At 41.3% G+C, this 25098-nt stretch overlaps 1 protein-coding gene across 1 annotated transcript in view; it reads right to left on the bottom strand.

The window, feature by feature from the left end:
- LOC125381505 overlaps positions 1–25098 on the bottom strand; it is a 48823-nt gene that overhangs the window by 22877 nt on the left and 848 nt on the right. Inside the window, exons 2-5 of the mRNA XM_048398107.1 lie at positions 24792–24842; positions 23591–23742; positions 22230–22401; positions 21683–21780 (exon numbers count right to left, since the gene is read on the bottom strand). Of these exons, the coding sequence (XP_048254064.1) occupies positions 21683–21780; positions 22230–22401; positions 23591–23742; positions 24792–24842 (473 nt within the window). The remainder of the gene's footprint in view (positions 1–21682; positions 21781–22229; positions 22402–23590; positions 23743–24791; positions 24843–25098) is intronic.

The following is a 25098-nucleotide window of genomic DNA, read 5'->3' on the forward strand; positions in this document are numbered from 1 at the left end:
ATTCGATGGGAAACATAAACTGTCAGACAAGTGGGAGGAGGATGTGCATATTGTTATTAAACAGCCAAACTCCAACACTCCAGTTTATGTTGTACAGAAAGAGCGTGGAGATGGGGGGAAACCGTATACTACATAGGAATCTTTTTTTGACCATCAGTTCCTTACCATTCCTAAGCTGAGACATTCGGACAGGACACTGCTTGGACAATCCCCCAAGGACCACAGGAGTCCCATGTCCGACGAAGATCAGGACCAGGAAGGAGAAACAGATGACATCACCATTATTGTTTCTCGTGACCCGACAGACACGTCAGTGTCAATTGATAATTCAGATTACAGGCCGACTGATGGAGAAGCACAAAACAGTGCTGTTCTGGATGAGGTCATGACAGGAGAAGAGGACGTGGTAGATCCTGCTGAAGATGTCCACAGTTCTGGCGCCCAAGGAACCGAGCTGGATGCAGACTCTTCACAGAATGAACCACCGACTCCTGAAGACGGTCCTGTTGACACACAGACCCAACCCAAGGTAGTGGTCCCACCTATACCAGCACCAAGGAGAGCTACCAGAGAGAGAATAAGACCAGCATGGCGGATCAATGGAGATTATGTAATGTCTGCATTATCTCAATCATCATCATCAGCAGCAGCATCACCATGGCTAAGGGTGTAATTGCAGGCAGATCAGAGAAGGCACTGAATCCGTTGGTCAACTTGGTAGCTGGTAAGCAAGAATGACGAGGACGTCATTAAACAGGGAGGGGAAGTGTGTGGCAGTTACAGGTTTTGTAACTAGTAAATCACTTAGTGTCAGTATCAGTATAGAGTGTATATAATACACAGTGTAGTTAGTATTAGAATTAGTTATTTGTATTATTACTAATGATAATATTAATAACTAATAGTAGTATTAGTATTTGATATTCGTATTTAGTATTTTGTATTTAGTATTAGTATTTAGTATTTAGTTTTAGTATTAAGTATAAATTTTTACTGTATATATTTAAGGGGATTTTAATGAAGAGATGTTACTACACCTTTTTACTTTGTTATGCTTGGGTCAGGCACTACCCTATCAGCTCCAATGAAATGGAAAATGTTCTGGTTGAGTGGTTGAGACTATTGTTTTCCTTAGGGTCAGCTTTTCATGCTTTTTAACCCTGATTTGCACCTCAGTCACAACACTGACAAGTCACTGACAGACCACAGCAAGTGGGCACATTTTACAGATTTTGTAAAGTAAGGGTATATTTCCAATTAAACATGTCAACATATATAAACCTATCTTTTCATAAATAATATTATATAAATGGGTGTACGTTAAATAAGGTATTTGTAATGATGTGTGAGAGCCTTAATCAATGTCTGATTCTCCTGGACAGGATGTTATTTGAATATGTTTATGAGGCTATTATCATATATGTGTTAAAAATGTATCGTAAGTGTGTGGACATTTATGATAGTTTTAGGATGTTTAGTAATTTATTGTGTTTTATGGTAGTGATGTGTTCAGATCTGTTAATATGTATAAACAATAGCACTGATTTGATTATAATGTCCACACGTGCAAGAGCATTGTGTAGTGAAGCTAGTTTTATTGTACATTTAGAATAATTTCCATGACCTAAGAAGTGTTTTGATTTTGACGTATGCATACACTATATGTATGTATAATGTAATTATGATGACGTATCATGTTCTGACATATACATATAGAGATTGATTTTGACGTATGCATACACCATATGTATGTATAATGTAATCATATGAAGTATCATGTTCTCATATTAAGTGTCATAATTTACAAGTTGTGTTATTGTGCATTTCAGGGTGTAAAAAGTATAACACACATAACTCGTCATCAAATAAAACGAATCTAACCAGTAGCTGTGTTGTCACATCATTCAGAGTTGCACATGCATTCTGCTACATATGGTTGACTTGTGTGTTTGTATGGCTGAGTTGTGTGTGTGCATGATGGAGTGTGTATGACAAAGTTGTAGGTATGTATGGCTGATTTTCTGTGTTTGTGTGTGTGTGTTGTATGTTTGACTGAGTTCTCTGCGTGCATGGCTTAGTTTTCTGTGAATGAATGACTGATTTCTATGAATGCGTGGTTGAGTTGAGTGTATGCACAACTGAGTTGTATGCATGAATGAGTTGTGTGTATGCATGGCTTAGTTTTCTGTATGCATGACTGAGTTGTGTGTGTGCATGACTCAGCTGTATGTATGCATGTCTGGTTGTATGCATGATTGAGTTGTGTGTTTGCATGACGGAGATTTGTGTATGCATGGCCGAGCTACATGTATGTGTATGCATGGCTGAGTTGTAGGCATGACTTCGTTCCATGTATGTATAACTGGCTTGTGTGTAAGCCTGCCTGAGTTGAGTCTTTGCCTGAATGAATTGTTTGTATGCCTGTTTGAGTTATGTGTATAAATAATTGACTTGTGTGTATGCACAACTGAGTTGTATATATATGACTGAGTTGTGTGAATGCCTGTTTAAACTTTGTGTACGAATAACTGACTTGTGTTTATGCACGACTGAGTTCAGCGTATATATAACTGAGTTCCATGACTGAGCTGTGTGTATGCATGCCTTAGTTTTCTGTATGCATGACTGAGTCCTCTATTTATGCATTACTGAGTTGTGTGTGTGCATGACAGAGTTGTATGTATGCATGCCTTAGTTTTCTGTATGCATGACTGAGTTGTGTGTGTGTATGACTGAGTTCTATGTATGCATAACTGAGTTGTATGTATGCATGCCTTAGTTCTGTGTATGCATGGCTGAGTTGTGTGTTTGCATGACTGAGTTGTATGTATGGCTGGTTGAGTTGTATGTATGCATGGCTGAGTTGTGTGTATGTATGACTGAGTTGTGTGTATGTGTGACTAAGATGTGTGTGTATGCATAACTGAGTGGTGTATGAATGCATGAGTGAGTGGTGTATGTACGCTTGAGTGCGTGGTGTATGTACGCATGAGTGAGTGGTGTGTGTATTTATGACTGACTGGTGTATGTATGCATGAGTTAGTGGTGTGTGTATGCATGAGTGAGTGGTGTGTGTATTTATGACTGACTGGTGTATGTATGCATGAGTTAGTGGTGTGTGTACGCATGAGTGAGTGGTGTGTGTATTTATGACTGACTGGTGTATGTATGCATGAGTTAGTGGTGTGTGTATGCATGAGTGAGTGGTGTGTGTATTTATGACTGACTGGTGTATGTATGCATGAGTTAGTGGTGTATGTATGCATGAGTGAGTGGTGTATCTATGCATGAGTGAGTGGTGTATGTATGCATGAGTGAGTGGTGTATGTATGTATGAGTTAGTGGTGTGTGTATGTATGAGTGAGTGGTGTGTGTATGCATGACTGAGATGCGTGTATGTATGCATGAGTGAGTGGTGTGTGTATGCATGAGTGAGTGGTGTATGTATGTATGAGTGAGTGGTGTGTGTATGCATGAGTGAGTGGTGTATGTATGTATGAGTTAGTGGTGTATGTATGCATGAGTGAGTGGTGTATGTATGCATGAGTTAGTGGTGTGTGTATGCATGAGTGAGTGGTGTATGTATGCATGAGTGAGTGGTGTATGTATGTATGAGTTAGTGGTGTATGTATGCATGAGTGAGTGGTGTATGTATGCATGAGTTAGTGGTGTGTGTATGCATGAGTGAGTGGTGTATGTATGCATGAGTTAGTGGTGTGTGTATGCATGAGTGAGTGGTGTATGTATGCATGAGTTAGTGGTTTGTGTATGCATGAGTGAGTGGTGTATGTATGCATGAGTGAGTGGTGTGTGTATGCATGAGTGAGTGGTGTATGTATGCATGACAGAGATGCGTGTATGTATGCATGAGTGAGTGGTGTGTGTATGCATGAGTGAGTGGTGTATGTATGCATGAGTGAGTGGTGTATGTATGCATGAGTTAGTGGTGTGTGTATGTATGAGTGAGTGGTGTGTGTATGCATGACTGAGATGCGTGTATGTATGCATGAGTGAGTGGTGTGTGTATGCATGAGTGAGTGGTGTATGTATGTATGAGTGAGTGGTGTATGTATGCATGAGTGAGTGGTGTATGTATGCATGAGTGAGTGGTGTGTGTATGCATGAGTGAGTGGTGTATGTATGTATGAGTTAGTGGTGTATGTATGCATGAGTGAGTGGTGTGTGTATGCATGAGTGAGTGGTGTATGTATGCATGAGTGAGTGGTGTATGTATGTATGAGTTCGTGGTGTATGTATGCATGAGTGAGTGGTGTATCTATGCATGACTTAGTGGTGTGTGTATGCATGAGTGAGTGGTGTATGTATGCAGGAGTTAGTGGTGTGTGTATGCATGAGTGAGTGGTGTATGTATGCATGAGTTAGTGGTGTGTGTATGCATGAGTGAGTGGTGTATGTATGCATGACTGAGATGCGTGTATGTATGCATGAGTGAGTGGTGTGTGTATGCATGAGTGAGTGGTGTATGTATGCATGAGTGAGTGGTGTATGTATGCATGAGTGAGTGGTGTATGTATGTATGAGTGAGTGGTGTGTGTATGCATGACTGAGATGCGTGTATGTATGCATGAGTGAGTGGTGTATGTATGCATGAGTGAGTGGTGTGTGTATGTATGAGTGGGTGGTGTGTGTATGCATGAGTGAGTGGTGTATGTATGCATGAGTGAGTGGTGTGTATGCATGAGTGAGTGGTGTATGTATGCATGAGTGAGTGGTGTATGTATGCATGAGTGAGTGGTGTGTGTATGCATGAGTGAGTGGTGTATGTATGTATGAGTTAGTGGTGTGTGTATGTATGAGTGAGTGGTGTATGTATGTATGAGTGAGTGGTGTATGTATGCATGACTGAGATGCGTGTATGTATGCATGAGTGAGTGGTGTGTGTATGCATGAGTGAGTGGTGTATGTATGTATGAGTTAGTGGTGTGTGTATGCATGAGTGAGTGGTGTGTGTATGCATGAGTGAGTGGTGTGTGTATGCATGAGTGATTGGTGTATGTATGTATGAGTTAGTGGTGTATGTATGCATGAGTGAGTGGTGTATGTATGCATGAGTTAGTGGTGTGTGTATGCATGAGTGAGTGGTGTATGTATGCATGAGTGAGTGGTGTATGTATGTATGAGTTAGTGGTGTATGTATGCATGAGTTAGTGGTGTGTGTATGCATGAGTGAGTGGTGTATGTATGCATGAGTTAGTGGTGTGTGTATGCATGAGTGAGTGGTGTATGTATGCATGAGTGAGTGGTGTGTGTATGCATGACTGAGATGCGTGTATGTATGCATGAGTGAGTGGTGTGTGTATGTATGAGTTAGTGGTGTGTGTATGCATGACTGAGATGCGTGTATGTATGCATGAGTGAGTGGTGTATGTATGCATGAGTTAGTGGTGTGTGTATGCATGACTGAGATGCGTGTATGTATCCATGAGTGAGTGGTGTGTGTATGTATGAGTTAGTGGTGTATGTATGCATGAGTGAGTGGTGTATGTATGCATGAGTGAGTGGTGTGTGTATGCATGACTGAGATGCGTGTATGTATGCATGAGTGAGTGGTGTATGTATGTATGAGTGAGTGGTGTATGTATGTATGAGTTAGTGGTGTGTGTATGTATGAGTGAGTGGTGTGTGTATGCATGACTGAGATGCGTGTATGTATGCATGAGTGAGTGGTGTGTGTATGCATGAGTGAGTGGTGTATGTATGTATGAGTGAGTGGTGTATGTATGCATGAGTGAGTGGTGTATGTATGCATGAGTGAGTGGTGTGTGTATGCATGAGTGAGTGGTGTATGTATGTATGAGTTAGTGGTGTATGTATGCATGAGTGAGAGGTGTATGTATGCATGAGTTAGTGGTGTGTGTATGCATGAGTGAGTGGTGTATGTATGCATGAGTGAGTGGTGTATGTATGTATGAGTTAGTGGTGTATGTATGCATGAGTGAGTGGTGTATGTATGCATGAGTTAGTGGTGTGTGTATGCATGAGTGAGTGGTGTATGTATGCATGAGTTAGTGGTGTGTGTATGCATGAGTGAGTGGTGTATGTATGCATGAGTTAGTGGTTTGTGTATGCATGAGTGAGTGGTGTATGTATGCATGAGTGAGTGGTGTGTGTATGCATGAGTGAGTGGTGTATGTATGCATGACAGAGATGCGTGTATGTATGCATGAGTGAGTGGTGTGTGTATGCATGAGTGAGTGGTGTATGTATGCATGAGTGAGTGGTGTATGTATGCATGAGTTAGTGGTGTGTGTATGTATGAGTGAGTGGTGTGTGTATGCATGACTGAGATGCGTGTATGTATGCATGAGTGAGTGGTGTGTGTATGCATGAGTGAGTGGTGTATGTATGTATGAGTGAGTGGTGTATGTATGCATGAGTGAGTGGTGTATGTATGCATGAGTGAGTGGTGTGTGTATGCATGAGTGAGTGGTGTATGTATGTATGAGTTAGTGGTGTATGTATGCATGAGTGAGTGGTGTGTGTATGCATGAGTGAGTGATGTATGTATGCATGAGTGAGTGGTGTATGTATGTATGAGTTAGTGGTGTATGTATGCATGAGTGAGTGGTGTATCTATGCATGACTTAGTGGTGTGTGTATGCATGAGTGAGTGGTGTATGTATGCATGAGTTAGTGGTGTGTGTATGTATGAGTGAGTGGTGTGTGTATGCATGACTGAGATGCGTGTATGTATGCATGAGTGAGTGGTGTGTGTATGCATGAGTGAGTGGTGTATGTATGTATGAGTGAGTGGTGTATGTATGCATGAGTGAGTGGTGTATGTATGCATGAGTGAGTGGTGTGTGTATGCATGAGTGAGTGGTGAATGTATGTATGAGTTAGTGGTGTGTGTATGCATGAGTGAGTGGTGTGTGTATGCATGAGTGAGTGGTGTGTGTATGCATGAGTGATTGGTGTATGTATGTATGAGTTAGTGGTGTATGTATGCATGAGTGAGTGGTGTATGTATGCATGAGTTAGTGGTGTGTGTATGCATGAGTGAGTGGTGTATGTATGCATGAGTGAGTGGTGTATGTATGTATGAGTTAGTGGTGTATGTATGCATGAGTTAGTGGTGTGTGTATGCATGAGTGAGTGGTGTATGTATGCATGAGTTAGTGGTGTGTGTATGCATGAGTGAGTGGTGTATGTATGCATGAGTGAGTGGTGTGTGTATGCATGACTGAGATGCGTGTATGTATGCATGAGTGAGTGGTGTGTGTATGTATGAGTTAGTGGTGTGTGTATGCATGACTGAGATGCGTGTATGTATGCATGAGTGAGTGGTGTATGTATGCATGAGTTAGTGGTGTGTGTATGCATGACTGAGATGCGTGTATGTATCCATGAGTGAGTGGTGTGTGTATGTATGAGTTAGTGGTGTATGTATGCATGAGTGAGTGGTGTATGTATGCATGAGTGAGTGGTGTGTGTATGCATGACTGAGATGCGTGTATGTATGCATGAGTGAGTTGTGTATGTATGTATGAGTGAGTGGTGTATGTATGTATGAGTTAGTGGTGTGTGTATGTATGAGTGAGTGGTGTGTGTATGCATGACTGAGATGCGTGTATGTATGCATGAGTGAGTGGTGTGTGTATGCATGAGTGAGTGGTGTATGTATGTATGAGTGAGTGGTGTATGTATGCATGAGTGAGTGGTGTATGTATGCATGAGTGAGTGGTGTGTGTATGCATGAGTGAGTGGTGTATGTATGTATGAGTTAGTGGTGTATGTATGCATGAGTGAGAGGTGTATGTATGCATGAGTTAGTGGTGTGTGTATGCATGAGTGAGTGGTGTATGTATGCATGAGTGAGTGGTGTATGTATGTATGAGTTAGTGGTGTATGTATGCATGAGTGAGTGGTGTATGTATGCATGAGTTAGTGGTGTGTGTATGCATGAGTGAGTGGTGTATGTATGCATGAGTTAGTGGTGTGTGTATGCATGAGTGAGTGGTGTATGTATGCATGAGTTAGTGGTTTGTGTATGCATGAGTGAGTGGTGTATGTATGCATGAGTGAGTGGTGTGTGTATGCATGAGTGAGTGGTGTATGTATGCATGACAGAGATGCGTGTATGTATGCATGAGTGAGTGGTGTGTGTATGCATGAGTGAGTGGTGTATGTATGCATGAGTGAGTGGTGTATGTATGCATGAGTTAGTGGTGTGTGTATGTATGAGTGAGTGGTGTGTGTATGCATGACTGAGATGCGTGTATGTATGCATGAGTGAGTGGTGTGTGTATGCATGAGTGAGTGGTGTATGTATGTATGAGTGAGTGGTGTATGTATGCATGAGTGAGTGGTGTATGTATGCATGAGTGAGTGGTGTGTGTATGCATGAGTGAGTGGTGTATGTATGTATGAGTTAGTGGTGTATGTATGCATGAGTGAGTGGTGTGTGTATGCATGAGTGAGTGATGTATGTATGCATGAGTGAGTGGTGTATGTATGTATGAGTTAGTGGTGTATGTATGCATGAGTGAGTGGTGTATCTATGCATGACTTAGTGGTGTGTGTATGCATGAGTGAGTGGTGTATGTATGCATGAGTTAGTGGTGTGTGTATGTATGAGTGAGTGGTGTGTGTATGCATGACTGAGATGCATGTATGTATGCATGAGTGAGTGGTGTGTGTATGCATGAGTGAGTGGTGTATGTATGTATGAGTGAGTGGTGTATGTATGCATGAGTGAGTGGTGTATGTATGCATGAGTGAGTGGTGTGTGTATGCATGAGTGAGTGGTGTATGTATGTATGAGTTAGTGGTGTATGTATGCATGAGTGAGTGGTGTGTGTATGCATGAGTGAGTGATGTATGTATGCATGAGTGAGTGGTGTATGTATGTATGAGTTAGTGGTGTATGTATGCATGAGTGAGTGGTGTATCTATGCATGAGTTAGTGGTGTGTGTATGCATGAGTGAGTGGTGTATGTATGCAGGAGTTAGTGGTGTGTGTATGCATGAGTGAGTGGTGTATGTATGCATGAGTTAGTGGTGTGTGTATGCATGAGTGAGTGGTGTATGTATGCATGACTGAGATGCGTGTATGTATGCATGAGTGAGTGGTGTGTGTATGCATGAGTGAGTGGTGTATGTATGCATGAGTGAGTGGTGTATGTATGCATGAGTGAGTGGTGTATGTATGTATGAGTGAGTGGTGTGTGTATGCATGACTGAGATGCGTGTATGTATGCACGAGTGAGTGGTGTATGTATGCATGAGTGAGTGGTGTGTGTATGTATGAGTGAGTGGTGTGTGTATGCATGAGTGAGTGGTGTATGTATGCATGAGTGAGTGGTGTGTGTATGCATGAGTGAGTGGTGTATGTATGCATGAGTGAGTTGTGTGTGTATGCATGACTGAGTGGTGTATGTATGCATGAGTGAGTGGTGTGTGTATGCATGACTGAGATGCGTGTGTGTATGCATGCGTGAGTGGTGTATGTATGCATGAGTGAGTGGTGTGTGTACGCTTGAGTGCGTGGTGTATGTACGCATGAGTGAGTGGTGTGTGTATTTATGACTGACTGGTGTATGTATGCATGAGTAAGTGGTGTGTGTACGCATGAGTGAGTGGTGTGTGTATTTATGACTGACTGGTGTATGTATGCATGAGTTAGTGGTGTGTGTATGCATGAGTGAGTGGTGTGTGTATTTATGACTGACTGGTGTATGTATGCATGAGTGAGTGGTGTGTGTATGCATGAGTGAGTGGTGTGTGTATTTATGACTGACTGGTGTATGTATGCATGAGTAAGTGGTGTGTGTACGCATGAGTGAGTGGTGTGTGTATTTATGACTGACTGGTGTATGTATGCATGAGTTAGTGGTGTGTGTATGCATGAGTGAGTGGTGTGTGTATTTATGACTGACTGGTGTATGTATGCATGAGTTAGTGGTGTGTGTATGCATGAGTGAGTGGTGTATCTATGTATGAGTGAGTGGTGTATGTATGCATGAGTGAGTGGTGTATGTATGTATGAGTTAGTGGTGTGTGTATGTATGAGTGAGTGGTGTGTGTATGCATGACTGAGATGCGTGTATGTATGCATGAGTGAGTGGTGTGTGTATGCATGAGTGAGTGGTGTATGTATGTATGAGTGAGTGGTGTATGTATGCATGAGTGAGTGGTGTATGTATGCATGAGTGAGTGGTGTGTGTATGCATGAGTGAGATGCGTGTATGTATGTATGAGTTAGTGGTGTATGTATGCATGAGTGAGTGGTGTATGTATGCATGAGTTAGTGGTGTGTGTATGCATGAGTGAGTGGTGTATGTATGCATGAGTGAGTGGTGTATGTATGTATGAGTTAGTGGTGTATGTATGCATGAGTGAGTGGTGTATGTATGCATGAGTTAGTGGTGTGTGTATGCATGAGTGAGTGGTGTATGTATGCATGAGTTAGTGGTGTGTGTATGCATGAGTGAGTGGTGAATGTATGCATGAGTTAGTGGTTTGTGTATGCATGAGTGAGTGGTGTATGTATGCATGAGTGAGTGGTGTGTGTATGCATGAGTGAGTGGTGTATGTATGCATGACAGAGATGCGTGTATGTATGCATGAGTGAGTGGTGTGTGTATGCATGAGTGAGTGGTGTATGTATGCATGAGTGAGTGGTGTATGTATGCATGAGTTAGTGGTGTGTGTATGTATGAGTGAGTGGTGTGTGTATGCATGACTGAGATGCGTGTATGTATGCATGAGTGAGTGGTGTGTGTATGTATGAGTGAGTGGTGTATGTATGCATGACAGAGATGCGTGTATGTATGCATGAGTGAGTGGTGTATGTATGTATGAGTGAGTGGTGTATGTATGCATGAGTGAGTGGTGTATGTATGTATGAGTTAGTGGTGTATGTATGCATGAGTGAGTGGTGTGTGTATGCATGAGTGAGTGGTGTATGTATGCATGAGTGAGTGGTGTATGTATGTATGAGTTAGTGGTGTATGTATGCATGAGTGAGTGGTGTATCTATGCATGACTTAGTGGTGTGTGTATGCATGAGTGAGTGGTGTATGTATGCAGGAGTTAGTGGTGTGTGTATGCATGAGTGAGTGGTGTATGTATGCATGAGTTAGTGGTGTGTGTATGCATGAGTGAGTGGTGTATGTATGCATGACTGAGATGCGTGTATGTATGCATGAGTGAGTGGTGTGTGTATGCATGAGTGAGTGGTGTATGTATGCATGAGTGAGTGGTGTATGTATGCATGAGTGAGTGGTGTATGTATGTATGAGTGAGTGGTGTGTGTATGCATGACTGAGATGCGTGTATGTATGCATGAGTGAGTGGTGTATGTATGCATGAGTGAGTGGTGTGTGTATGTATGAGTGAGTGGTGTGTGTATGCATGAGTGAGTGGTGTATGTATGCATGAGTGAGTGGTGTGTGTATGCATGAGTGAGTGGTGTATGTATGCATGAGTGAGTGGTGTGTGTATGCATGACTGAGTGGTGTATGTATGCATGAGTGAGTGGTGTGTGTATGCATGACTGAGATGCGTGTGTGTATGCATGAGTGAGTGGTGTATGTATGCATGAGTGAGTGGTGTGTGTATGCATGAGTGAGTGGTGTATGTATGTATGAGTTAGTGGTGTGTGTATGTATGAGTGAGTGGTGTATGTATGTATGAGTGAGTGGTGTATGTATGCATGACTGAGATGCGTGTATGTATGCATGAGTGAGTGGTGTGTGTATGCATGAGTGAGTGGTGTATGTATGTATGAGTTAGTGGTGTGTGTATGCATGAGTGAGTGGTGTGTGTATGCATGAGTGAGTGGTGTGTGTATGCATGAGTGAGTGGTGTATGTATGTATGAGTTAGTGGTGTATGTATGCATGAGTGAGTGGTGTATGTATGCATCAGTGAGTGGTGTATGTATGTATGAGTGAGTGGTGTATGTATGCATGAGTGAGTGGTGTATGTATGCATGAGTTAGTGGTGTGTGTATGCATGAGTGAGTGGTGTATGTATGCATGAGTGAGTGGTGTATGTATGTATGACTTAGTGGTGTATGTATGCATGAGTGAGTGGTGTGTGTATGCATGAGTGAGTGGTGTATGTATGCATGAGTTAGTGGTGTGTGTATGCATGAGTGAGTGGTGTATGTATGCATGAGTGAGTGGTGTGTGTATGCATGACTGAGATGCGTGTATGTATGCATGAGTGAGTGGTGTGTGTATGTATGAGTTAGTGGTGTGTGTATGCATGACTGAGATGCGTGTATGTATGCATGAGTGAGTGGTGTATGTATGCATGAGTTAGTGGTGTGTGTATGCATGACTGAGATGCGTGTATGTATCCATGAGTGAGTGGTGTGTGTATGTATGAGTTAGTGGTGTATGTATGCATGAGTGAGTGGTGTATGTATGCATGAGTGAGTGGTGTGTGTATGCATGACTGAGATTCGTGTATGTATGCATGAGTGAGTGGTGTATGTATGTATGAGTGAGTGGTGTATGTATGCATGAGTGAGTGGTGTATGTATGCATGAGTGAGTGGTGTGTGTATGCATGAGTGAGTGGTGTATGTATGTATGAGTTAGTGGTGTATGTATGCATGAGTGAGTGGTGTATGTATGCATGAGTTAGTGGTGTGTGTATGCATGAGTGAGTGGTGTATGTATGCATGAGTGAGTGGTGTATGTATGTATGAGTTAGTGGTGTATGTATGCATGAGTGAGTGGTGTATGTATGCATGAGTTAGTGGTGTGTGTATGCATGAGTGAGTGGTGTATGTATGCATGAGTTAGTGGTGTGTGTATGCATGAGTGAGTGGTGTATGTATCCATGAGTTAGTGGTTTGTGTATGCATGAGTGAGTGGTGTATGTATGCATGAGTGAGTGGTGTGTGTATGCATGAGTGAGTGGTGTATGTATGCATGACAGAGATGCGTGTATGTATGCATGAGTGAGTGGTGTGTGTATGCATGAGTGAGTGGTGTATGTATGCATGAGTGAGTGGTGTATGTATGCATGAGTTAGTGGTGTGTGTATGTATGAGTGAGTGGTGTGTGTATGCATGACTGAGATGCGTGTATGTATGCATGAGTGAGTGGTGTGTGTATGCATGAGTGAGTGGTGTATGTATGTATGAGTGAGTGGTGTATGTATGCATGAGTGAGTGGTGTATGTATGCATGAGTGAGTGGTGTGTGTATGCATGAGTGAGTGGTGTATGTATGTATGAGTTAGTGGTGTATGTATGCATGAGTGAGTGGTGTGTGTATGCATGAGTGAGTGGTGTATGTATGCATGAGTGAGTGGTGTATGTATGTATGAGTTAGTGGTGTATGTATGCATGAGTGAGTGGTGTATCTATGCATGACTTAGTGGTGTGTGTATGCATGAGTGAGTGGTGTATGTATGCATGAGTTAGTGGTGTGTGTATGCATGAGTGAGTGGTGTATGTATGCATGAGTTAGTGGTGTGTGTATGCATGAGTGAGTGGTGTATGTATGCATGACTGAGATGCGTGTATGTATGCATGAGTGAGTGGTGTGTGTATGCATGAGTGAGTGGTGTATGTATGCATGAGTGAGTGGTGTATGTATGCATGAGTGAGTGGTGTATGTATGTATGAGTGAGTGGTGTGTGTATGCATGACTGAGCTGCGTGTATGTATGCATGAGTGAGTGGTGTATGTATGCATGAGTGAGTGGTGTGTGTATGTATGAGTGAATGGTGTGTGTATGCATGAGTGAGTGGTGTATGTATGCATGAGTGAGTGGTGTGTGTATGCATGAGTGAGTGGTGTATGTATGCATGAGTGAGTGGTGTGTGTATGCATGACTGAGTGGTGTATGTATGCATGAGTGAGTGGTGTGTGTATGCATGACTGAGATGCGTGTGTGTATGCATGAGTGAGTGGTGTATGTATGCATGAGTGAGTGGTGTGTGTATGCATGAGTGAGTGGTGTATGTATGTATGAGTTAGTGGTGTGTGTATGTATGAGTGAGTGGTGTATGTATGCATGAGTGAGTGGTGTATGTATGCATGACTGAGATGCGTGTATGTATGCATGAGTGAGTGGTGTGTGTATGCATGAGTGAGTGGTGTATGTATGTATGAGTTAGTGGTGTATGTATGTATGAGTTAGTGGTGTATGTATGCATGAGTGAGTGGTGTATGTATGCATCAGTGAGTGGTGTATGTATGTATGAGTGAGTGGTGTATATATGCATGAGTGAGTGGTGTATGTATGCATGAGTTAGTGGTGTGTGTATGCATGAGTGAGTGGTGTATGTATGCATGAGTGAGTGGTGTATGTATGTATGAGTTAGTGGTGTATGTATGCATGAGTTAGTGGTGTGTGTATGCATGAGTGAGTGGTATATGTATGCATGAGTTAGTGGTGTGTGTATGCATGAGTGAGTGGTGTATGTATGCATGAGTGAGTGGTGTGTGTATGCATGACTGAGATGCGTGTGTGTATGCATGAGTGAGTGGTGTGTGTATGTATGAGTTAGTGGTGTGTGTATGCATGACTGAGATGCGTGTATGTATGCATGAGTGAGTGGTGTATGTATGCATGAGTTAGTGGTGTGTGTATGCATGACTGAGATGCGTGTATGTATCCATGAGTGAGTGGTGTGTGTATGTATGAGTTAGTGGTGTATGTATGCATGAGTGAGTGGTGTATGTATGCATGAGTGAGTGGTGTGTGTATGCATGAGTGAGTGGTGTATGTATGCATGACTGAGTGGTGTATGTATGTATGAGTGAGTGGTGTGTGTATGCATGACTGAGTGGTGTATGTATGTATGAGTGAGTGGTGTGTGTATGCATGAGTGAGATGCGTGTGTGTATGCATGAGTGAGTGGTGTATGTATCCATGAGTGAATGGTGTGTGTATGCATGAGTGAGTGGTGTATGTATGCATGAGTGAGTGGTGTATGTATGCATGAGTGAGTGATGTGTGTATGTATGAGTGAGTGGTGTATGTATGCATGAGTGAGTGGTGTATGTATGCATGAGTTAGTGGTGTGTGTATGCATGACTGAGATGCGTGTATGTATGCATGAGTGAGTGGTGTGTGTATGTATGAGTGAGTGGTGTATGTATGCATGAGTGAGTGGTGTATGTATGCATGAGTGAGTGGTGTATGTATGCATGAGTGAGTGGTGTGTGTATGCATGAGTGAGTGGTGTATGTATGCATGACTGAGTGGTGTATGTATGTATGAGTGAGTGGTGTGTGTATGCATGACTGAGTGGTGTATGTATGTATGAGTGAGTGGTGTGTGTATGCATGACTGAGATGCGTGTGTGTATGCATGAGTGAGTGGTGTATGTATGCATGAGTGAATGGTGTGTGTATGCATGAGTGAGTGGTGTATGTATGCATGAGTGAGTGGTGTATGTATGCATGAGTGAGTGGTGTGTGTATGTATGAGTGAGTGGTGTATGTATGCATGAGTTAGTGGTGTGTGTATGCATGAGTGAGTGGTGTGTGTATGCATGAGTGAGTGGTGTATGTATGCATGAGTGAGTGGTGTGTGTATGCATGACTGAGTGGTGTATGTATGCATGAGTTAGTGGTGTATGTATGCATGAGTGAGTGGTGTGTGTATGCTTGAGTGAGTGGTGTGTGTATGCATGAGTGAGTGGTGTGTGTATGCATGACTGAGTGGTGTATGTATGTATGAGTGAGTGGTGTATGTATGCATGAGTGAGTGGTGTGTGTATGCATGAGTGAGTGGTGTATGTATGCATGAGTGAGTGGTGTGTGTATGCATGAGTGAGTGGTGTATGTATGCATGAGTGAGTGGTGTGTGTATGCATGAGTGAGTGGTGTGTGTATGCATGAGTGAGTGGTGTGTGTATGCATGACTGAGATGCGTGTGTGTATGCATGAGTTAGTGGTGTATGTATGCATGAGTTAGTGGTGTGTGTATGCATGAGTGAGTGGTGTGTGTATGCATGACTGAGTGGTGTATGTATGCATGAGTGAGTGGTGTGTGTATGCATGACTGAGTGGTGTATGTATGTATGAGTGAGTGGTGTGTGTATGCATGACTGAGATGCGTGTGTGTATGCATGAGTGATTGGTGTATGTATGCATGAGTGAGTGGTGTGTGTATGCATGAGTGAGTGGTGTATGTATGTATGAGTGAGTGGTGTGTGTATGCATGACTGAGATGCGTGTATGTATACATGAGTGAGTTATGTGTGTATGCATTCATTAGATGTGTGTGTGTACTAGGCTGAGATATATATGTATTCATGATGGGCGGTGTGTGTATGCATGACTGAGTTTTGTGTGCATGTATGAGTGAGATGTGTGTGTCTTTGCATGACTGAGATACGTCTGAGTGCATGAATGAGTGGTGTGTGTATTCATGATTGAGGTGTGTGTGTGTGGATGGCTGAGATGTGTGTGTAAGGATGATTGGGTGGTGTGTGCATGCAGAACTGAATCTAACCAGTAGCTGTGTTGTCACATCATTCAGCGATGCACATGCATTCTCTTACATATGCATGGTTGAGCTGTGTGTGTGTGTGTGTGTGGCTGAGTTGTGTGTATCCTTGGCTCCGTTATCTGTAACACACACCACTCACTCATGCATACATACACCACTCAGTCATGCGCACACACACCACTCAGTTATGCATAAACACACCACGCACTCATACTTTCATACACCACTCAGTAATGCATACACACAACTCAGCCATGCATACACACAACTCAGCCATGCATACACACAACTCTGCCATGCATACAGAAAACTAAGCCATGCATACATACAACTCAACCAGCCATACATACAACTCAGTCATGCAAACACACAACTTAGCCATGCATACACACAACTCAGCCATGCATACACAGAAATCTGTCATGCATACAGAAAACTAAGGCATGCATACATACAACTCTGTCACGCACACACACAACTCAGTAATGCATAAATAGAACTCAGTCATGCATACAGAAAACTAAGGCATGCTTACACACAACTCAGTCATGGAACTCAGTTATACATACGCTGAACTCAGTCGTGCATATACACAAGTCAGTTATTCATACACAAAATTTAAACAGGCACACACACAACTCAGTCATATATATACAACTCAGTTGTGCATACACACAAGTCAGCCATTCATACACACAATGTAAACAGGCATACATACAACTCAGTCATATATATACAACCCAGTCTTGCATACACACAAGTCAGTCATTCATACACAAAATGTAAACAGGCATACACACAACTCAGTTATATATATACAACTCAGTTGTGCATAACTTAAACAGGCATACAAACAATTCATTCAGGCAAAGACTCAACTCAGGCAGGCATACACACAAGCCAGTTATACATACATGGAACGAAGTCATGCCTACAACTCAGCCATGCATACACATACATGGAGCTCGGCCATGCATACACAAATCTCCGTCATGCAAACACACAACTCAATCATGCATAAAACCAGACAGGCGTACATACAGCTGAGTCATGCACACACACAACTCAGTCATGCATACAGAAAACTAAGCCATGCATACACACAACTCATTCATGCATACAACTCAGTTGTGCATACACTCAACTCAACCATGCATACATAGAAATCAGTCATTCATTCACAGAAAACTAAGCCATGCACACAGAGAACTCAGTCAAACATACAACTCGGCCATGCATACACACAAGTCAGTCATGCATACAAACAGCTCAGTCATATTTACACACAACTTAATTATGCATACACGCAACTCAGTCATGCATACAGAGGAACAGAGCCAATGATACACACAACACACACACACACACACACACACACACACACACACACACACACACACACACACACACACACACACACACACACACACACACACACACACACACACACACACACACACACACACACACACACAAATCAGCCATACATACCTACAACTTAGTCATACACACTCCACCATGCACACACACAACTCAGCCATACATACACACGCGTCAATCATACTTAGCAGAACGCATGTGCATCGCTGAATGATGTGACACAGTTACTGGTTAGATTCGTTTTATTTGATGACGAGTTATGTGTGTTATACTTTTTACCTCTGAAATGCACAATAACACAACAATCTTGTAAATTATGCCAATTAATATGAGAACATGATACTCCATGGTCCAGACTCGATTGTTTACAGGCCGCCGTCATAGAGCTTGAATATAGCTGAGTGTGGCGTTAACAAACAAACGACTAAGAGGGGTTTTTTTTAGTTTATGCAAGTGTGCATGCATGTGTATCAGGGGTGTGCAGGGTGTCTATAAGAAGAGATGAGGATACAGAGATACGTAAATTAATGTCTGCACGAACGCGTCGACGTTGGGAAATTAATCAGTTGACAATGAAAATGCCATGCGTTACCTCCCTTGAGCGTGTTGGTATTTTTGCATACGCGGTCGGTCGGCGCAGTGAGTGGATTTGAATACCTGAAAAGTCGCTCGATATGCGTGCATTGAGCCCTAACGTTTATCACTTGGGGATCTTATCATTTCTATTTATCCATGTCCATCTTGGTAATATGTAATACATCTTGCTACTAACTTGTGTATAACCTTTTTTATTATTTCTACTTCAGCAAGCCCCTCAAAGGATATGGGAAATGTATAAACGTGTGAAGGAAAAACAGAATATTTTCCCTGGAACGATGATACTCAAAATCTTCGAAAAGTTCAATATGTTTTTAAAAACAAATATATTGCAAATTCATTCAGTCCAAATTTATCATCGGTACGTTCTTTTTATTACTTCTTTAAATCAAATAGATAACTATATACAGGATATCCTTCAATGGAATCCAATGTGAAGGTCAAGTGCTGAAGTCACGAGAGATATAAGCATGAAAACGTTCTATAGTTAAAAATATCATTATAAATCTTATATCATGTGGTCAATGGCCGTCAAAGGTTGTACCATAAAAGGATGTACCATATATTTAGCCTTTATGGCACAGATAACAAATAAATAGATATGACTCTTTCTTTAGTTGGTGAATTGATATGTTGATTTATTGCTAAATTTGCCTCATATATGAATTTCTTTACTGAGTTGTCATTAGTTTGCTTGACCAGTACCGTTAATATCCTTGACCTTAGCAACTACTCCGGAAACTAGTAGGAAGTTCGCTGGTATAACAAGTCCTTCTAGTCTAGTATGATATGTTTCTGAAGTTTTGATTTGATTTTGATATCTCAATGAAACCTTGTCCAAGGAGGTTAACTATCTTCAGATATAGTGCTTGTATTAATCTTTCCGTGTTCCGCGTATGTTTTGAGGTTTAACTGAGTAGCAGCAGAATAAAACGATGTTACAAATGACGCAAAATGACAAAACATAAAATGTTTAATTGTGGTATGTCTTACTCTTTTTAACTTAACATCACGACCGCAAAATTTCCGTCCAGAAACATACATTTTATTTATTCTGCTTGAAGGTTGGAAACCAATACTGAGTGGTGTGTATGCATGCCTAAGTGGCGTGTGTATGCATGACTGAGTGATGCGTGTATGCATAGCTGACTAATGTGTCTTTGGAGAACTGAGTGGCGTGGGTATGCATGACTGAGTGGTGTGTGAATGCATGACAGAGAGGTGTATGTATGCATGAGTGTGTGGTGTGTATATGCATGACTGAGATTCGTGTATATATGCATGAGTGAGTTATGTGTGTATGCATGACTGAGATGTGTGTGTATGCTCGTCTGGGATAAATTTGTATGCATGATTGAGTGGTGAGTGCTTGCATGACTGAGTTGTGTGCATGAGTGACTGAGGTGTGTGTGTGTGTCTTTGCATGACCGAAATACGTCTGAGTGCTCGAATGAGTTGTGTGTGTTTTCATGAGTGAGTGGTGTGTGTATGCATGAGTGAGCGGTGTGTGTTTGCATGAGTGAGTGGCGTGTGTATGCCTGGGTGAGTGGTATTTATATGCATGAGTGAGTGATGTGTGTATGCCTGGCTGAGTGGTTTATGTATGCATGAGTGAGTGGCGTGTGTATGCCTGGCTGAGTGGTATTTATATGCATAAGTGAGTGATGTGTGTATGCATGAGTGAGTGGTGTGTGTGTGCCTGCCTGATCGGTATATGTATGCATGAGTGAGTGGTATATGTATGCATGAGTGAGCGGTATATGTATGCATGAGTGAGTGGTATATGTAAGCATGAGTGAGTGATGTGTGTATGCATGAGTGAGTGGTGAGTGTATGCCTGGCTGAGTGGTACATGTATGCATGAGTGAGTAGTGTGTGTATGCATGAGTGAGTGGTGTATGCAGTCATGAGTGAGTGGTGTGTGTGTGTCTGGCTGAGTGGTACATGTATGCATGAGTGAGTGGTGTGTGTATGCATAACTGAGTGGTATGTGTATGCCTATCTGAGTGGTATATCTATGCATGTGTGTATGGTATATGTATGCGTGAGTGAGTGGTACATGTAAGCAGTTGTATGTGTATTCGTAAGTGGTGTGTGTATGCCTGGCTGAGATGTGTGTGTGGTATGCATGACTGCACTGTGTGTTTATATTTGACTGAGCTGTATGTGTATGCATGACTGAGATATATGTGTATGCATGGCTTAGATGTGTGTGAATGCATAACTGTGTGATGTGTGAATGCATTACTGAGATATGTGTATATTCATGATTGAGTGTGTGTGTGCATGACTGAGATGCGTCGGTACAGATGATTGGAATGTGTGTGTGCATGACTGAGATGCGTTGGTACAGATGATTGGAATGTGTGTGTGTGTGCATGACTGAGATGCGTCTGTACAGATGATTGGAAAGTGTGTGTGTGCATGACTGAGATGCGTCTGTACAGATGATTGGAATGTGTGTGTATGTGCATGACTGAGGTTCGTCTGTACAGATAATTGGAATGTGTGTGTGTGCATGACTGAGATGCGTCTGTACAGATGATTGGAATGCGTGTGTGTGCATGACTGAGATGCGTCTGTATAGATGATTGGAATGTGTGTGTGTGCATGAGTGAGCTGCTTGTATATATTTGACTGAGGGGTGTGTGTATGAATCACTGAGAGTTGTCTCTTTTTGCATGACTGAGATGTGTGTGTATGCATGACTGAGTGGTGTGTGTATGCATGACTGAGTGGTGTGTGTATGCATGAGTGAGTGGTACGTGTATGCATGACTAAGTGAACGTGTATGCACGACGGAGCTGTGTGTGTATGGATGTTTGAGTTTTGTGGATGTATCAAGCTCAGCCATGAATTGCCAAAAAATCCAAACATATATGCACAAGATATGGTGCATACAATTTCGTTTTGCTTTCCACCGAGTGAACAGACCTTTAACGTCATCAAATGACATATGAGAACACTACTTGTTAGGAATTGACATGATGTTACAAATATGTATCAATAGAAATCTCCAAACAGTGAGCTGCTTCGTTATTGAAAAATCATGTGACATTTAAACAGATAAAGGATTTACAATGGCATAACTTCATGTTTAGTAGAGCCAATAGATTAGATAAGGGAAAATCAGTGCCAGTGTCAATGAACATATACTTTGCAAATATACCGTTGCAAAATCAATACATTTTTGAGCGAAGCTATTAAGATATATTCTGTAAATTCTGTTACAATACGTAAGTAAAATAGTGTTTTTTTACCCATGTGTACAGATCGCTGCCAGTCTTATTCCCACATGTACAGACGACTGTCTCTGTGTCGTTTTCACATGTTATGTTGAAGTTCCCTAAGACATTTTCTGCAATATAATATCATAGAGCTTTGTCATGAAATTGCAAGACTGAAATTCGTTATGTCAATTAAATTATTCAATTCAACAATTATGGTATAATTAATTGCAACAGCATGCAGCACTTGAACTTCAATCATGACTACAATATATTTCATGGTTGATTCTAATTAATTCCAAAGATGAGCAATAGTTTGTGTCAACTCAACAGAAATATTTCACAGAAAATACACATGACACAAGGACACATTGTGTTCCACACGTTCGTGGGGTCGTAGACAAATCCATTATTAGAGGACATTTTAATCTTTAGACCATGATTGTTTGTAACAGCTTTAAGGCTCCACATATCTGAGGAGCCGCATCTCAATGTGTAGTGTTACGTCCCACGGATGTGACAGGGTTCGACTACCTCTTGAAATAATTATTACTTCTATCAGCACAACGTTAACAATTACCTTTCACGTCCAAACGTCCAATGCGTCCCTTCTTGACCCCGTTGATATAGGTCAAACTGATATTATATTCCCCACTGTCTGCCGTCGTTACATTATCTATTTGAAATGCAACGATGTCGTCTTCTTCCAATACACGTAGACGGTATTTCAGTGTTTCACCTGTGAATTTCACCTGCAACAAGATACACACCAACTAATATTACATGGAACATGTTCCACCCAATGCTTTTGTATCGCACCTTTGACTCGACACTGTGTACCACTAGTACTATCTTAGCAGTATGGGAATATATGTTTGAAAAATGTAGCAAACAACCATTTCACAATGGTTCCTGTGACATGCACAGTTGTATATAAAGGTCAAAGAGTATGCGATGATTGAACATAGACGACAATCAATTTTTTAGCGCATTATACAGTCATATTACATATGGCCAAACGTGATGCGACTATGTTAAAAATCAGATCGAAATTCCCCAAAACGCTAAAGTTTTAGCTTCAAATCCATATGTTTATAGTCATAGAGCAGATTTGTAGAATATGTTAGCGTTTCAGATGACCGTACAATGTTACAAGCTCCACCAGTAACCATGATTTCCTATGCTCATTTGTATGTTGTTTACATGTGGTGTGTTGCCTGTATTGGTTTCGAACCCTCAAGCAGAAATAATAAAATGTTTCGGGACGGAAATTTTGCGGTCGTGATGTTAAGTTAAAAAGAGTAAGACAGCACCAGAATTAAACATTTTATGTTTTGTCATTTTGCGTCATTTGTAACATCGTTTTATTCTGCAGCTACTCAGATAAACCTCAAAACATACGCGGAACACGGAAAGATTAATACAAGCACTATATCTGAAGATAGTTAACCTCCTTGGACAAGGTTTCATTGAGATATCAAAATCAAATCAAAACTTCAGAAACATATCATACTAGACTAGAAGGACATGTTATACCAGCGAACTTCCTACTAGTTTCCGGAGTAGTTGCTAAGGTTCTAGGATATTAACGGTACTGGTCAAGCAAACTAATGTCAACTCAGTAAAGAAATTCATATATGACGCAAATTTAGAAATAAATCAACATATTAATTCACCCACTAAAGAAACAGTCATGTCTATTTATTTGTTATCTATGTTGATAGCCATAAAGGCTAAATATATGGTACATCCTTTTATGGTACAACCTTTGACGGCCACTGACCACAAGATATAAGATTTATAATTATATTTTAACTATAGAACGTTTTCATGCTTATATTTCTCGTGACTTCAGCACTTGACCTTCACATTGGAATCCATTAAAGGATATCCTGTATATAGTTATCTATTTGATTTAAAGAAGTAATAAAAAGAACGTACCGATGAGAAATTTGGACGGAATGAATTTGCAATATTTTTGTTTTTAAAATCATATCGAACTTTTCGAAGATTTTGAGTATCATTGATCCAGGGAAAATATTCTGTTTTTCCTTCACACGTTTGTACATTTCCCATATCCTTTGTGGGGATTGCTGAAGTAGAAATAATAAAAGGGTTATACACAAGTTAGTAGCAAGATGTATTACATATTACCAAGATGGACATGGATAAATAGAAATAATAAGATCCCCAAGTGATAAACGTTAGGGCTCAATGCACGCATATCGAGCTACTTTTCAGGTATTCAAATCCACTCACTGCGCCGTCCGACCGCGTATGCAAAAATACCTACACGCTCAAGGGAGGTAACGCATGGCATTTTCATTGTTAACTGATTCATTTCCCAACGTCGACGCGTTCGTGCAGACATGAATTACGTATCTCTGTATCCTCATCTCTTCTTATAAACTAAAAAAAACCCTCTTAGTCGTTTGTTTGTTAACGCCGCATTCAGCTATATTCCAGCTCTATGACGGCGGCCTGTAAACAATCAGGTCTGGACCAGACAATTCAGTGATAGAAATCATGAGCATCGATCCACGCAACTGGGATACGATGACATGCATCAACCAAGTCAGTGAGCCTGACCCCCTGATCCTGTTTGTCGCCTCTTACGACAAGCATGGGTTGCTGAGGACCTAAGTCTTAACCCATGGTTCCATTAAGATCAAATTATGACCGATGTCAACCACAAAATACATGTTAACAGGATGAATTTATGTTCATACTTCGCTGACAAATGTGATTAATTGTTGGCAGTGTTGTTTGATCAGAAGAAGCTTGACGAATAAAGAGATTTTACGTGTGCCTCAGATTGATGACACTCCAATATACATTTGGGATATTCACATGTTTCTAGAATTGATGCAAGCATCTATCGAAAATGTATCATACATGGCTGTGGTTTGTTACCAACTCCTTTGATCTTGCAAAGGTGAGCTTATTCAAGTCCTTATATTCAGACCTCAACTGTAACAATGTTTTAACAACACTCCAAAACGGTGAATTTTGACACTTGAATAAACTTTTCCGTTTGTCAGCGAGCGTCATTATTTTTACTTTATAAATATCTCCTGAAAGACTTCAGAGATAGACAAATTCACCAAAAGGTAATTTTAAATCAGTTTATTAATCGACATACCTGAATAGGAAATAGCAAGCCACAGGTGGAGGCATATTGCCAGATATTCCACTGAAAAAGGAGACAGGATTGATTAAACTGATTTATAACTTCATCCTCAAATTCAATTTTCTGTACCGACAATAAACAGTGTAAATTCAATACATGGTTAAACATCCATTATTGAAACATGATTCGCACCAGCCAATATAGCATAGATAGCCTTTGCTTATTTATTGGTTTCTACCAACTTGTCGACGTGCTATACATGAAGTTGGTTGGTTGGTTTATTGTTTTACGCCGCACTCAGAAATATTCCAGCTATATG

The sequence above is a fragment of the Haliotis rufescens genome, unplaced genomic scaffold (genome assembly GCF_023055435.1).
Source record: "Haliotis rufescens isolate VD_foot unplaced genomic scaffold, xgHalRufe1.0.p SCAF_18, whole genome shotgun sequence".
NCBI classification, from domain to species: Eukaryota; Metazoa; Mollusca; class Gastropoda; order Lepetellida; family Haliotidae; genus Haliotis; species Haliotis rufescens.